The 16,407-nt window shown below is 46.2% G+C and overlaps 1 protein-coding gene and 1 long non-coding RNA gene across 2 annotated transcripts; both read right to left on the minus strand.

The window, feature by feature from the left end:
* Nucleotides 1-628: 628 nt before the first annotated feature.
* Nucleotides 629-2,610, minus strand: LOC117438588 (uncharacterized). Its single transcript, XR_004550886.1, has 3 exons — nucleotides 2,557-2,610; nucleotides 783-871; nucleotides 629-669 (listed from the first exon to the last, which is right to left on the minus strand). It is a non-coding gene; the product is annotated as an uncharacterized lncRNA (long non-coding RNA).
* A 1,244-nt stretch (nucleotides 2,611-3,854) lies between these two features.
* Nucleotides 3,855-6,852, minus strand: LOC117438576 (E3 ubiquitin-protein ligase RBBP6-like). Its single transcript, XM_034074048.1, has 3 exons — nucleotides 6,687-6,852; nucleotides 5,627-5,723; nucleotides 3,855-3,945 (listed from the first exon to the last, which is right to left on the minus strand). Exons 1-3 carry the CDS (start codon nucleotides 6,850-6,852, stop codon nucleotides 3,855-3,857), a joined length of 354 nt encoding a protein of 117 aa, XP_033929939.1.
* Between the last annotated feature and the right edge of the window lie 9,555 nt (nucleotides 6,853-16,407).

Below are 16,407 nucleotides of genomic sequence, written 5' to 3' on the forward strand. Positions count from 1 at the left end.
ACACAAACCTGATCCTCCCCCAAAGCACAATTCAGAGAGAAAACTTAAGTCAGGGCTCTGGGTCAGCCACTAGAGAAACATCTATTCACCAGCTATAGATGAAGGTTGAATTCATACCTCATGTGTATACATTCAGTGACTAATGTTAAAGGGCATGAACACTCAGCCAGAGATTTGTGTCGGTAAAACACACAAATATTCAATAGATGGGGTCAACAGAAACATCTTGGTTTCATGCAAAATACTGAAAACACCAGCTCTCATTAAAAAGAGTTAAAACAGAAACATTTCCAGTAATACTGAAATACATAAAAATATGCATGTAAATTCACAGATGAAAAGATCTATGGACTTATTTCATGTCTGTAGCTTAGAAAAAAGAAAACATTACATTTATAATCCCGGCTTTCCCTTGAACTTTGAGGGGCTTTTCAGCATTGCCATGTAACCTCTGTATTTCACCTGAAGATAAATAGTTCTTCATACGATTATTCCTGTGTTTGTTACCTGACTGCCAAGGTCAGAAATTAAACAAGGTCGGAAAGTAACACCGCAAGTCCCCAAAATCTTACCCCATTTCTTGGGCAGTCCTTTCTATAGTGGCCAGGTTTTCCGCAGCGAAAGCACACATATGATGGTGGAGGTGTAGCCAAGGGCTTCTTCATGGGACTAAAAAGGTTTCAGGAAAAGAAAGGTATGCATTTGTCTCTCTTGTTAAAACAAACATCTACACAATTTTTCCATAATCATCAAAGAACTGATTTGACTTTATCAACACTTACTGGACTGGATCATATTCACGGAAAGACTGTATCATCATGGCTTTTATTTTATCTTCTTCAGAAGCACTGGCTTCAGCCAGGTTGGCAGTCTGTTTAACACAGAATTATTTGACGCACACATTAGAAACACATGCAAGCTCAGCCAGCCAAAGACAACACCACTTGCTCAGTCATGTACACAGCACCACAATGCTAGCTAATATTGCCTGAAAACAGATGCTTCTATGAAACAGTTGTCCTGAGAGTGTGCTGGGGAGACTTTGTGCTTGTAAATGATGCTTATGTGCCTGCTAGCCTACTTGAAAAGAGCCTTCTTGTGCACTCAAAACCTTAGGCTTGACATAGACTTGTGTAACTGATCCACTTTTCTTCCAAGTGGACTGAAGTGATGAGGAAAAGAAATGACACTAGCAATAGTTTTCAACTGGTTTTGAAGCTCCAGCCCATTTGAAGGAGAAGATGGTTACTGTGCATTTAATTGAGAAAGATGTCTGCAAGTTATATGATTTACATTTTGCAGCATTAAAAAGAACACACTATGTTAGTGTCAGGTCTCTAGTTTTTGCTTGCTGAAATTCAGCATCAGACACAGAAGCACTGAAGGGAGTCTTTCTGATCCCTCAGCAAGACACAAGGCTCTCTTCAGTATAAACGTGACCATCCAGTCCTGTAGGCAATCCAAACTGCATTTCCCCAAATAATATTTCACTGCACAATGCCCCTGTGCTAAGCTGGTCTGAATAAAGTGTTTAGAGTAAGTAACAGTTTTGAGCTGCTTTATGTTTTGTTCATGCGTTTCTCAAAAGGTTCAATGGGCACCACTTGGACAGTTTTTCACATTTGAGAGTAAAACTTCACATGGGTTTACAGAACCAAGGCCACATGCAGGGACAGCCAAAGGCACAACATTTAATTTCTTCACTGAGAGAGGGAAGATGCTGACGGTGGGAAGACCTCTCGTTCTTAGCAATGAACTCCTGTCTCTCTTCTCAGGAGAAAGAACTAGCTCCCATCTTTTGCATTGACTTGGCTAACTCTATGCTTTTGCACAAAGTGCAGTCATTAGTGTCTTGCTGATGTTACAGTGTTGAGCCAAAAGGGCACGCAGTTCCATCCCAAAACAGGCCACTGCAACATTTTCAGCTGGTCACATCTAGTACACTGTAGATACACACTGGTATAGTCCTCTAAACAGTCAAGGACACAATTTACACAGATGACACAGTCTGCATTCAAACAAATTTGTGTTCTCCACTGTCTAGAGCCTGGAATTTGTGGGACTGTGCAGTATTCAAAGAATGCTTCTGTGCCTCTAACGACTAGAAATTCAAAACCAGCCATGCCATTGTCCAAGTTCCAGAAACACTTGTACTTCAGCTGTTGCAAACTGCCCTGAAATGTCCATAACATACAGACAATTAAATTCCTTTGTAAAAATTCTGTTAGATTCCAACACAAAATTAATGAAACATAGGAAAAACAGTAAACAGATTCTGAAGTACTGGTGCTTTATTTCCTGAAGATGAGTAACGCTGCAACATTGTGTTGGTGCTGAGAAGGCACTCCCCTTCTGTCTTTCCAAATTGGCCAGTACTCTTGAGAGTACAGTATCAAACTATACATACTTCTTAAGGTTAAAATAAATACTTTATTAAAAATTAAAGTTTTGTTCACATGACAACAGTTATCCATCTATAGACTGCAAGTAAGGCTTAAAATTATGAAGGAAACACTTATTTTTAAGTATTTTACAACAATACATATATATACACACCTTTGAAAGCTGGGCCAGAGAATTAGATGCAGAAGACTCACCATTCTTTTGTGCAGCAAAAAATAAACGCATATTCAAGTTCTAGAATCAAAACATAGCGAGAGTTAACCCCTACTGCAGTCTGAAAATCTGCACTACACCCACTGCGTGTCACTGAAAGAGGCATTTCCAACCTACTGTAATTTGTATTTGTTCAGAATAAAGTCCCAACCTGTGACAGCTGAAAAGTGCCTATGTGCTTAATGAGACGGAACTAAACTAACCAGCTGGCTGGAGATGGACTTACTGCTCCAGAATATCTCAGAGAGGGGCCCTTGTGAAAAATGCTGAAGTTTATTGGAGAAGGAAGCATCACTACAGGAATCTTACTTGCAGTGTAGTTTGCAAATTAATCGGTTAATGTCTCATCACTTAAACATGCATTTATACAGTTATGCTTTGATGAACAGTAGCTGCCTGTCAAGAAAAAAAGCAGCCCTGAAACATGTGCTCTGCCCTTCTTCTCAATAACTGCAAAGATGCCAAATTCACTATACCCCACCAAACCCAAACACCAATCTGAACCATCAGCCACAAAAGTAACCTGCCAATTTGTCTATAAAAAGAAACTGCTCAAATTAAAAAAGAAAAAGGTGTTTACTATGACAGAGTAGCCTATAAAAATGGAGAAAAAAAATTCTTGTATTTTTATAGACCACAGGACAAATGATCCAAATTAGTTTGGGAACTGTGAGAATTTTTATTCTTCTGTCAGAGCAAACCCAGTCTTTCATGGTGATGAAAGCATGGATTCAAAGCACAGTCATGGCAGTTTTTTCTCCACTGCAAACACACTCCTCCCTCCCAGCTGCCTACGCCAGTAGCTTGCCACAATGAAGTCCTCAGGCCCCAGTTAGGAATGGGCCACAGTGTTTGCAGAGAGCTACTACTGACGTGCAGCTTTTACAAAAAGCACAGAAAAGGCTGTACAAACTCACAACATTACTAGCTATAGGCAGACAGAGCTCGAACGTGGCACCAAGTTCAACTGTGCACACCTGGAACCTGCATGAACTAAAGATGATCGGGCACTATCTGCACAACACAAAGTCACACAGGACATATTCTAGCATATGCGATAGGAAATACCATGCATTACTAGGCATAAATCCCAGCATTCACATCAGAACTGGGCAAATTGATGGCGTGACTCAGTTTTCACTATGATGAAACAGTACATTTGAATAACAATCTGTACTATGTTTTACTGGGAGATAGATGAAGTTAATGTTTGGAAAATTAATACAAGGCTATATAGTTTAGATTTCAGTGCAGTGTGTAGAAAAAAAAGGTGAGATTGGGTTTTTACGTACTGCTGCTGATGTTCTGCTCACTGGCTCAGTTCGACTTCTAGGAGGAGACAGAAAGGTGATCAGAACTTAAAGCACTTGTACCCAACAGAAAGCACCGAAAATCAATTATAAAACCCAAACATCAAAACATTACGTTCTGATAGTCTACTGAATATGGACATTTATTTGTATACACAAACTGTTATCTCTTGGTCATTCAGCGCAACTAAGAAAACCTCCAAAATCCCATTTCTACTTTGTCGTAAGTCAGACTCACAGATACAAAACACACCTGTGCAAGAGAAAGCACTCATATTTTCTCTGCCACCTAAGTATCAAATATATCAAGTCTGTACTACGGTTTTATGTTCTTAAATAATCAACCCTCAAACTATGAAGGTAACTTCAGGCAATCTGTACATCCCTAGTATTACAAACAGGTGTCACCTACAGTACTTTAGTTTCTATGGCAGAACAGTGATAGCCCCAACACTTCAAAGGCCAAGTTTACTTCAGTGAAAGAAAAAAAAAAGTAATCTGACAAGGAACTAACAAAACTGTCAGCAGCTTAGCCTTTACAACAGTGTTTCCTTGTGGAAGCCCAAGCACTGTGCTCAGGTATCTACCATACTTAGCCGTGAAAGTGCCAAAGTACTAGCCATGTTACATACGCTGTACTGACTAACACTAGTAGTAGAAATGTCACCTGAAAGAAGCTGCTCCTGGGATTTTGCGTGACTGAGGAGCCCTGCGACAAAAAAACAATAAAAATAAAAATCTTAATTTCCAGAATTTGTTTTACGATAATGCTGCAGCATTTTAAGAAATACTTATTCCATCTGAAACCTTGCTGCGGTTCCACGTACTCACTGACCAAACATTAAGCACTCTACCCCCTGTTTCTGCAATGTTTCCAGCTGAAGGAATAGAAAGCTGATCTGCCCCATCAGTTTTCAATGCTAGAAGAGCAGTGCCATTCTTTCCTTAGCCCCACAGACAGGTAAAACAGCATCAGGAGGATAGCCACCAACTGCTGGTAATGTGCTAAGTTGCTTACTGAGCTTCAGGTTTGGAAAGGATTAACTACTCCTTCACTGTACTTGCACAAGAGGCAATACACTTTATGACACTGCTCTTTTCGTCTTGCCCAAAACAGACCCTGGCTTTAGGAAACTAAGAGGAATCACTTTTGAATGGAACTTGACTTGTTTGCATGGTTTGCCAGCTGGCAAGCGTCGATCTTTCCCGTGTAGCCAGTATGCAAGCCCCAGCCATTTGGGGCATAAGAATACCTGACGTATCCTGTCCCTCTCCCCCAAATACAAGAAAAAGTCAAACACTAAGAATCAGACTCTTCTGAGACAGGAGCAAATTTTAAGTTTACACTACACTGCAGAACTGTCTTCGCTCTAAAAGCCATAAAAGCAAACACATTTAACAAGGAATCTCTCCACGCAGACAAAACAGGATCTACAACTTGGCTCTCAGAAAAATTAACCCAACAACCAACCCCATAGAATCATTTTAAAAGGTTCTATTGTTGCAGTTTGAACCCCATATCCCAGCAGGCCTAAAAACATAAGTCTGCTTCAGGACCAATACAGGAAAATCCACCCAGTGACAACAAAAATTAACGGAAGCTTTAACAAGAAAGATACAATCTGAATGTCTCATATGCGCTGGAACAGTTCACACACTGAAACCAACAGCAAAGAATGCAATGCTGTGTGGACACTTACATAACATCCGTTTTGCTGGTAGCTTTAACTCCTCCAGCAGGGATTCTTTTAACGATTACCAATGAGTTTTTAGGAATCAGGGCATCTTCTGTGTATTCTGAAACCAACAGAAATACAGACAAAGATATTCAAAAGGGCATGTATTAGTACATCATGAACTACACAGCACTTCAGAGAAGGCCTTTACAGGTACAGAAGCCAAATCTTATATATAACATTGTGCTTTCATTGTCTGAACACACTAACAGTACCTTTCAAGGCATTTTCAGGTTTGATAACCAAACACCACCAGCTAAATCTTTTTCCTTTCTTAAAAACAGTTTGAATGCCAACAGCAAAATGGTCTCAGAGGTCACTACAGGTGAGCTGGCTAATACAAGGGTTGCATTCCTAAACTAACTGAAGTTGCTTAATGAGATGCTTCTATTAGGCTCCAAAACCAATAGATCTCTGGAGATACACAAACCACTCCAAAGTCTCATCTGCTCAGTGCTTTACATGTGCTTGATCAAGTCTGATGCTAAGACTAGATCCAACCACACCTAGGCTCTATCAGGACTTTAGAAAGCCAGGGGGTGGGTGCACTCTGAACTTTGTGTCTCAGTGGGAGGGTCTCCTCTCTTTCATCTTCGGTTTCTATGCACATCATTTTAGCTTGATTCTCCCTTGATTTTCTTTTTCTGCATTCCATTAGACATAAACCATTGACCAAGCTTGAGACTAAGGCTAGATCTAGCTTCACCTAGGCTCCCCTCAGGGGTTTACAAAGCTCAGGGCTCTATTCTGGACACCGTAAATCAGTGTGCACATTTGACAAACTGGTGTAGCCAGCAGGATGCCAAATCAGATTTCATGACACCACCCCACTTAGTCCCTGGCACTGCTTACCCTCTTGGTGCTCCTGCCACCTGGCGGGATGGGCCCAGGCTCACTCATGCTATGTGGGGATGAGCCATCAAAGGCAGAATGCAGCTTCTGCTGGCTGCAGCCATCATGGGGTGCTCTGCAACGTCACCAGCCAGGACATGCCCAAAGCCCTGCCCCTGCTGCGCACACGTACCTTCTTTGGTCTGGGCATTGCTGATCTGCAGATCACAGTTGGCTGCCTTCAGCTTCTCCTTGCGCATGATCTTGCACTTGAGGTCGCAAAGGGAGATGTCGAAGCCACTGAAGGTGACCGTATCATAGTCCAGCTTGGAGAAGAACTTGTAGTGGATGCAAGACATGGTCGGGGCCAGGCAGTGCCTGCTCCACTACCGTGTCTAGCTCGGCAAATGACAGATAGAGGCCTTGCAGCCTCTATGAAGGTGAGAGCACGTGGCAAAGCCCACCAAGGGCGCTGGGGTGAGCAGCACAGGCTGAGCTTGTGCTGGCCAACAGCGTTCAGAGGCTGCAGCACTCTGCCACAGCCAGGCCCTGAGATATCAGGCAGCCTCGGCTGACAGAGCCTCACGCCTCCATCCTGGCTTAGTGAGGCCCTGGCTTTGCCACCTTAACTACTGCAGGCTATGGTGCTCAGCAAGTGAGCTGTGCCGTGATGTCGGCACCAGCTCCAGTCCTCCTCAGAGCCCAGGGAAGGAGAGTTCCCCGAAGCCCCAGCCTGGCCTCAGTGTCCTCTCCTGCATGCAGCACTCTGAGGATCGACCAACCAACCTCTATGGCGACTCAAGCACCTCTGCCCCAGCCTTCACCAGGTGCCACAACACAGTGCACCCGGGTGACCCAGCGCATTGTGACAAAAGGCCTGTATCACGTGCAGTTCCGAGCACCCCAAAGGGGGGGGACCCATCACACCTGGGCCTGTCACTGCCCTGAGCTGCTCCTGTCCCTGCTGTCTCCCCAGCCTGACCTCACACAGTGACCATCCTCTCATCCCCCGTGCCCGTGCCACAGAGCCAGCAAAGGGAGGCGACAGAACAAGCTGTTTGAGGGCATCTTAAAGAATCACAGACTTCAGTCAAAGCAGCCAATGACCATTTATGTTTATTGCCATTAACCAATGGATTTTCCCACTGTCACACATCCACAGTTGCTTCAACTCTGGAGAAAAGGACTAAAAAGTAACAAATGTGCCACCAGCATTGGGAGAGGCTCCAGGTTAGAATCAGTATCTCTTCTGAGCCCCTCACTCCCAACTACTGACAACCTGTTGCAGCCCTCTGGCAGAATGTAGCTCTAAACAGCTTTTGTATCACACTTAGGGGTTGCAAAACTAGAACAAGCTACTGCAAATACCTGAAGGCAATTAGAAAAAGCCATTCCTGAAAGCACAAACAGCGTTACAGCCCTACAGGAAGAAACCAAATCATTATCACAAATGGTAATATGGGGTCAATTAGCTCTAGATCACCTTTGAGAACTACCGGACAGAGCATGCACATTACAGATTATGTGCATTGCTGACTAATAGCCACTGGGGGGTTTATGTGAATCAGTACCACAAAAACAAAACTGACAGAAACAAGATAAAGACTCATTTAAAAATATGACATGAAGTAAGGCAGGGATTTCCACTAAATCTATTTGGGTGGCAAACTTCCTGACTCCCAGACAAAGGTAGAGGACTGTGAACTAAAAGGAGCCAAGCTGTCATACTCCCTCTCTTGTTCTGCTTTCTAACGATGTATGCCTGTTCTCACTGTTGTGTGACCTTATGAACTCAACTCAGGCCTTGAACAGTGAACAGTACAGTGTGACCCTGATGGTCACAAGAAAAGGAGGGACTGTCAGGAAAATCTCTTTCCCTAACTATTGTAGCAATTGGTCTTTAGAGTATGAAGCTGTATGAACATTTTTCAGGACTATATAGTTGACACTGTAAACTGCATAGCTGTGGTTCAGTCAGCACAACTAAAGAACACCAGCTCACTGCAAGGGGGAGAAGAGCAGCCCCAGCTCTGAAGAAGAAAGGATACCTCTGAACTACCCAGAACAGAGCAGCAGCCCAGCCCCTCTGACATCTCACTGAAACTCTCCCCTCACTTTGCAGCAGAGATAAGGTACAGCAGCAAGACCAGCTGCAGGGATGTCTTGCTCAAGAAAGAAGCAGATGGATGACAATGCCACACAATTAGAGCTGCTCTGCAAAACAGCACTATATGTGTGTGTTGAGTAGGCACTGCACAAATCACTGAACACTTGAAAGGTGTAACAATCATGTGTAAGAATCACAGCCTGTTTAGTCTAGAGAAGAGGAGACTGAGAAGGGATTGTCATTAATGCACAGAAATATCTGAAAGACAGGTGCCAAGAGGATGGTGCCAGACTCTTTTCAGTGCTACCCAGTGACAGGACGAGGAGCAATGGCCATGAACTAAAGCACAACAAGTTTCATCTCAGCATGAGGAAGAACTTCTTTACACTGAGGGTGTCAGAACACTGGAACAGGCTGCACAGGGGGGCTGAGGAGTCCCCCTCTGCACAGACATTCCAAAACCACCCAGACACATTCCCGTGTAACTTGCTCTGGGTGGCCCTGCCTTGGCAAGGGGTTCAACTGGAAAATCTCCAGACTTCACTTCCAACCCTAACAATTCCATGACTCTGTAAAACCACATTCCTATGCCCCAGTTTCACTGGTACACCTCATGGCCATGAACAGAGAATTACTCTCAAAATTCTATATTTTGTGTCCTAGCCTCTCTCCTTGAATAGCACATGCCAGATCAAGAATTTTAGACTCTTACTCCTCTCCCCATTCTGAAAGGCGTCCTTCAAGGCATTGCCCCTGGCGAGGCCCACAAAAGCCTTCTGTTCATGGGGGGACACTTTACCTCCATCATCGCACTGTCCTCCCAGGAAATGATCACTCAGGAAGGACTCTCACTGAAAACACAACTTGAATAGTACTGCTGTGGGATGTGGGTCAGGTTGGCTATGGGGACTGGGCAAGCCATTCTGTGGTGAACCGGAGACAGCGGGGGAAGTCCAGGGTAGCCAGCTGCCAGTGCTGGGGCTCAGCAGCCTGCAGGACACACACACACATTCCCAGCTGCTCACCAGTGCTGCTGACAGACATCAGGGGTTCTGGAGTTGCCACTGCTGGTCAGAAGGCTACATGCAGCAAAACATATGGCTGCGTGACGAGGCCTAAAGCAGAAACACACAGTTAACAAAAGCATCCCCATGCACAAGGGAACCCTCCGGCTTCTCCCCCAAAAAAATCAATTGCGTCCTCAGATGCATCATTTAAGGAGACAGAGGCTTCAGCAACAAGCCCAAGAACTTCTGACTTGTGCACCTGGCCACCTATTTTCAGTGCATGTTGCAAATGCTCTAAGGCAGCTCACTACCCCCATCCAGGTTTTAGAAAACTGTGCAACTACAAACCTCCTTCACTTACACCCTGAGCCACAGAAAAGCCCTCAGAGGGCAACGGGAATGTGCTAACACCCTGATTAAGACATTCACTGCTCACTGTGCTGCTCCAGGTAGTTGCACTGGCATGAAAGGGCACATTGTACTGTGGGACAGAAAGGCAAGGGGCAAAAGGTAACACCAAACTCCTTAAACAAGCAATACTACCACAGTCTCTGCATCCTGCAGAGTCTTTTCTGAGATCTCAAAGAAGCAGCCATGCTAATATGGCTCCTGGGACAGTGTGCACAAACAGCCTCTACCGGAGCACAAAACGGGATCCTTACTGGGCTCTCACTGAAGTCCCCACATCTCCAGGCTGGTGGGATATCGCCAGCACATCCGCACCTTTGATGTTCAGGGTCTACTACAAGGATGGTTTCCATTCTGTCACATCCTCCGAGCTTTAACCATGGCAAAACCAGAGAACGTTCATGAAAGCACCAGCACACAAGTACACATCCTTATCACAGACCACCTGCCCCATTACCAAAGTGAGTGTTGCCGTCAGTGTGCTTGCAGATCAGGGTCTTATGATCATCAGCACCAACAAAGTCAGTTGGAATTGGAAACGGAAAGAAAACCAGATGCAATCTGTCCAGTTTCATTCAAGCTCAGGTACGTTCCATTTCACATTGACTGCGATTCACAGCAGGTCCCAGGCAACCCTCCAGATCCAAACATCACCCCTGGGCAGGGGACAGAGAGGGAAAGATGAGGAAAGGGAGCAGGACACCGATTCTCCAAGAAAAACAAAGGCAGCAGGACACGTGAGAGAGGGAAAATGGGACAGGAAGGCAGGACAAAGGCAAAGACAGGCAAAAATATGAGATGGGGAGCAGGACAGAGCTGGAGGTAAGAAAGCCAGGGCTGGGCAGGAGGACAGAGAGATGGAAGGAAAAAACCACACTGTGTTGCGACTGAGAAATAAGAGTGACAGGGTAGTGGTGGTGGGGAGCCCTAAGAGGAAGTATGACAGAAAAATGGGGGGCACAGGGCAAAGACAGGGAGCAGGACAGAAACAGAGAGAAAATGAGAGGAATGGAGCAGGGCAGAGGTGGAGAAAGAAAGGAAAGAAGAGAAAGGCAGCAGAACTAAGGGAAAGAGAGAAAAGAGCAGGGACAGAATGCAAGACAAAGTGATGGAACAGAAAATCCTGATGGGCTTCAGGCTCAAGATGAAGGAATGAAAAAAATGGGGAGAGCAGGCCAGAATGACAGAGAGAGAAGGAAGAGAGAGCAGGGCAGCACTGGAGGACAAAACCAACTGCTGGGCACCAGGTCAAGAGAGGGAGAAAGAAAAATTCCAGAGCCAGAGTGAAAGAAAGCACAGCCAGCTGGACAGAGAGGCTGAGCAGGAAAGGATGGGACAGGAAATGGGACAGAGAAAGAAAGAGAGAGAGACAGAGAGAGAGAGAGAAAGAGAGAGAGAGAGAAAGAGAGAGAGAGAAAGAGAGAGAGAGAGTGAAAGAGAGAGAGAAAGAGAGAGAGAAAGAGAGAGAGAAAGAGAGAGAGAAAGAGAGAGAAAGAAAGAAAGAAAAGAAAGAAAGAAAAGAAAGAAAGAAAAGAAAGAAAAGAAAGAAAGAAAGAAAGAAAGAAAGAAAGAAAGAAAGAAAGAAAGAAAGAAAGAAAGAAAGAAAGAAAGAAAGAAAGAAAGAAAGAAAGAAAGAAAGAAAGAAAGAAAGAAAGAAAGAAAGAAAGAAAGAAAGAAAGAAAGAAAGAAAGAAAGAAAGAAAGAAAGAAAGAAAGAAGGACATGAGAAGAATAAAAGAGTAGGGATCTGCACAGAGATGGAGAAAGAAGCAGCAGGGAAAGAGGAAGAGAGGCAAACAGTGGGAGAGGGAGCAGGGCAGAGAGAAGTAAGGACTACAGGATTGACAGAGATCATCAAAAGATGTGGTGGGTAGAGGAAATGTGAGTGGGCAAAAAACAAATAGGGGCAGGGAGAGCTTGCTAGCAACACCAAGCTGTGTGGTTCGGTTGATACACTGGAGGGAAGGAATGCCATCCAGAGGGACCCTGACACGCCTGAGAGGTGGCCAATGCCAACCTCATGAAGTTCAACCAAGCCAAATGCAAGCTCCTACACCTGCGTCAGAGCAATCCCAGCAATCCCAGCTACAGGTTGGGAGCAGAAGAGACTCAGAGCAGCCCTGTCCAGAAGGACTTGAGGGTGTCAGTCAATGAGAAAATGAACATGAGTGTGTGCTCACAGCCCAGAAAGCAACTGTGTCCTGGGCTGCATCAAAAGGAGTGTGACCAGCAGGGTGAAGGAGGTGATCCTGCCCCTCTGCTCTGCTCTTCTGAGACCCCACTTGCAGCACTGGGTGCAGTTCTGGTGGTCCCAACATAAAAAGGACACGGAGCTGTTGGAACAAGTCCAGAGCAGGCCACGAGAATGAGCAGGGGCTGGAGCAGCTCCTGTATGGAGACAGGCTGAGAACACTGGGGTCTTCAGCCTGGAGAAGAGAAGGCTGCATGGAGACCTCAGAGCAGCTTCCAGTGTCTGAAGGGGGCCTATAAGGATGTGGGAGAGCAACTCTTCATCAGGGACCAGAGTGACAGGATAAGGGGTGATGGGTTCAAGCTGAAATAGGGGAAGTTTAGGTTAGATATAAGGAAGAAGTTCTTCCCTGTGAGGGTGGTGAGGGGCTGGCACAGGCTGCCAAAGGAACTTGGGAATGCTCCATCCCTGGCAGTGTTCAAGGCCAGCCTGGACAGAGCCTTGGGTGACATGGTTTAATGTGAGGTGTTCCTGCCCATGGCACAGGCTTGGAACTGGATGATCTGAACGTCCTTTCCAACCCTAACTATTCTAGGATTCTAAAACCACAGCAACAAACAAGACTAACAACTAAGAGAAAGAGAAGTGCAGGAGCAAGGAGCAGCTCAGAGGGATGGAGAAAGAAAGAGAAGCATCAGAAGCCCTGCAGAGTGATGGAGGAAGGGTCTGGGAGCAGCAGACACAGCCAGAGAGAGGAGAAGTAGGCAGGGAGAAAGACAGAGATGGTGGGATACAGAATGAGCTGCAAGCAGGAGAAGGGGCTGGTAGAGAGACAGAGAAAGAAGGACTTGGAGAAGAGAGGGACGTGGAGGACAGCACAGGAATAGAAGAGAGGTCTGGGGAAGGGAGACAATGACAGCAAGGGGAAAGGGAGCGGGAGCTTGGAGAGATGAGAGGCAGACACGGCCCCAAGGGCCGGGCACTCACCACAGCTCCCGCTCTCCGTCCTGCCAGGGAACCTCTTCAGCCCAGGCCCTTCTTTCTCTGCCTCTCTGTGCTCTCCCCTTTCCTCCTGTGCAGGCCCAGGGCCAGCTGCAGGCCGCAGGCCGGGCTGGGGCAGCTCTCGGCGCTCTGGCAGTCGGGGTGCCCGGTGCCTGTGCCCACAGCGGGGCTGTCTCCATCTCCACAGGGGCTCGCTCACCTCAGCGCTGGCCCCGGCCCTCCCCTCAGCACAACCTGCAAGCCCCAGCACCAACATGGCCGCCGGCAGCCCCAGCACTACAGCTCCCAGCATGCCCCGGGGCGCTCCTCCTGCTGCCAGGCCCTGCTGGGCCACCGTCCCCTGGCCATAGGCCACAGGGAGCAGGAGAAGGGCAGGAGCCGGAGAGGTGAGGAGCTCACCTGTGGGCTGGGGCTGTGCTGGGGTTGGTCCATGTCCCGTCTGCTTCTGCCCCACTTGTCAGCACAACCAAACATCTGCTTTTGTCCCTTACCAGCAGAGCTGAGCATCTGCTTTTGTGTCTTACCAGTAGAGCTGAGCATCTGCTTTTGTGTCTTACCAGTAGAGCTGAGCATCTGAATGTCCCTTACCAGTAGAGCTGAGCATCTGCTTTAGTGTCTTACCAGTAGAGCTGAGCATCTGCTTTTGTCCCTTACCAGTAGAGCTGAGCATCTGCTTTTGTGTCTTACCAGTAGAGCTGAGCATCTGCTTTTGTCCCTGACCAGTAGAGCTGAGCATCTGCTTTTGTGTCTTACCAGTAGAGCTGAGCATCTGCTTTTGTCCCTTACCAGCAGAGCTGAGCATCTGCTTTTGTGTCTTACCAGTAGAGCTGAGCATCTGCTTTTGTGTCTTACCAGTAGAGCTGAGCATCTGCTTTTGTCCCTTACCAGTAGAGCTGAGCATCTGCTTTTGTGTCTTACCAGTAGAGCTGAGCATCTGCTTTTGTCCCTGACCAGTAGAGCTGAGCATCTGCTTTTGTGTCTTACCAGTAGAGCTGAGCATCTGCTTGTGTCCCTGACCAGTAGAGCTGAGCATCTGCTTTTGTGTCTTACCAGTAGAGCTGAGCATCTGCTTTTGTGTCTTACCAGTAGAGCTGAGCATCTGCTTTTGTGTCCCTTACCAGTAGAGCTGAGCATCTGCTTTTGTGTCTTACCAGTAGAGCTGAGCATCTGAATGTCCCTCACCAGTAGAGCTGAGCATCTGCTTTTGTCCCTTACCAGTAGAGCTGAGCATCTGCTTTTGTCCCTTACCAGTAGAGCTGAGCATCTGCTTTTGTCCCTGACCAGTAGAGCTGAGCATCTGCTTTTGTCCCTTACCAGTAGAGCTGAGCATCTGCTTTTGTCCCTCATCAGTAGAGCTGAGCATCTGCTTTTGTCCCTTACCAGTAGAGCTGAGCATCTGCTGTTGTCCCTCACCAGTAGAGCTGAGCATCTGCTTTTGTCCCTCATCAGTAGAGCTGAGCATCTGCTTTTGTCCCTCATCAGTAGAGCTGAGCATCTGCTTTTGTGTCTTACCAGTAGAGCTGAGCATCTGCTTTTGTCCCTCATCAGTAGAGCTGAGCATCTGCTTTTGTCCCTCATCAGTAGAGCTGAGCATCTGCTTTTGTGTCTTACCAGTAGAACTGAGCATCTGCTTTTGTGTCTTACCAGTAGAGCTGAGCATCTGCTTTTGTCCCTGACCAGTAGAGCTGAGCATCTGCTTTTGTCCCTCATCAGTAGAGCTGAGCATCTGCTTTTGTCCCTTACCAGTAGAGCTGAGCATCTGCTGTTGTCCCTCACCAGTAGAGCTGAGCATCTGCTTTTGTCCCTCATCAGTAGAGCTGAGCATCTGCTTTTGTCCCTTACCAGTAGAGCTGAGCATCTGCTGTTGTCCCTCACCAGTAGAGCTGAGCATCTGCTTTTGTCCCTCATCAGTAGAGCTGAGCATCTGCTTTTGTCCCTCATCAGTAGAGCTGAGCATCTGCTTTTGTGTCTTACCAGTAGAGCTGAGCATCTGCTTTTGTCCCTGACCAGTAGAGCTGAGCATCTGCTTTTGTCCCTTACCAGTAGAGCTGAGCATCTGCTTTTGTCCTTACCAGTAGAGCTGAGCATCTGCTTTTGTCCCTTACCAGCAGAGCTGAGCATCTGCTTTTGTCCCTCATCAGCAGAACTAAGCATCTGCTTCTCCCCCTCATCAGCAGTCGATGTCTTGGCATGTTAGGTACTTAGGACAGACAATACTTTTGTTTAAGCAAAGGAATTCCTTTAACCCCCTTGTACAATTTCTCTGTATTACCCCCCTGTACATTGGTTACCTGTGTATCAGCTGGGGCTCTAGAGAACATGGGCTGACCCATCTTGTGCAAAGCCACCAAGGTGCAAAGCAACATGAGCATCTTTGGTTTGAAATTGCACAGTCAGAAGCTTTTCTGACTTGAGGATCCTTCATCCCCACCAATTCAGTTGCAATCTCAGTGAGGGACAAGTGATGACTTGGTACCTGTTGCCTTCCTAAAGCAGTATCTAATAAATGACTTTCCATTCTAGTCAGTAAAGTGAGCCCTGTGCTCAGAGGAATGACTTTGTTAGTTCTCTAAAGGCAATGAGCTCTGCCTGGCTGGGAGCGGTGAGCAGCTCCAGTGGTGCTTACTCACTGGGCTGCCAAGGGAGGATGTTGCCAGGCTGGGAGAGCGCAGGATGGGGCTGGTGAGAGACACTCAGCAAAACCAAGAGCAGTGAGGTGAAAGTGGCTGAGTGGGAGGACATGGAGGTGATTCTTTGAGCTCTTTTGTCTTGCCAGCTAGTTCATAGGATGGGGCTTGTGCTTCCTCTGGTATTCACCTTTTGAAAGCTAAAACAGAACATATTTTATTAAAATCAAAACCTGTAAGTAACAGAAGGTAAAGGTGTTTTTAGTATTTAGTTGTTTATCTTCCTTGTTTACAGCTTTAGTTTACTGTTAACTGCTTTATGGGTAATCCTTGTCCCTGGCATTTGTGGAAAGAGATGGAGCTAACAGCTGTCACGTTTCCATTAGATAAGAGCTGAAAGATCTGGAACAGAGGCAAAGAAAAATCTTCTGCACTTATGGAAATAACACTTGTAGACATCATTTGTGATGTCTTGTTTCTTGCACTTGCAAAATGTTGTGTGGCTAGAAATGCCTCCTGTCAGTCATCGGTGTATAAGTTTGTAATAGTTTTGATAGCAGATTGTATTTACAT

The sequence above is a fragment of the Melopsittacus undulatus genome, unplaced genomic scaffold (assembly GCF_012275295.1).
Source record: "Melopsittacus undulatus isolate bMelUnd1 unplaced genomic scaffold, bMelUnd1.mat.Z mat_scaffold_49_arrow_ctg1, whole genome shotgun sequence".
NCBI classification, from domain to species: domain Eukaryota; kingdom Metazoa; phylum Chordata; class Aves; order Psittaciformes; family Psittaculidae; genus Melopsittacus; species Melopsittacus undulatus.

Bases quoted from the DNA above. Each gene is read 5' to 3' on its own strand.
- LOC117438576 (XM_034074048.1), bottom strand. From the start codon at position 6,852: ATGTCTTGCATCCACTACAAGTTCTTCTCCAAGCTGGACTATGATACG. The intron at 5,724-6,686 runs GTACGTGTGCGC...TGTTGGTTTCAG, and splicing joins CAATGCCCAGACCAAAGAAG to AATACACAGAAGATGCCCTG. The intron at 3,946-5,626 runs GTAAGTGTCCAC...GTCTCCTCCTAG, and splicing joins ACCAGCAAAACGGATGTTAT to AAGTCGAACTGAGCCAGTGA.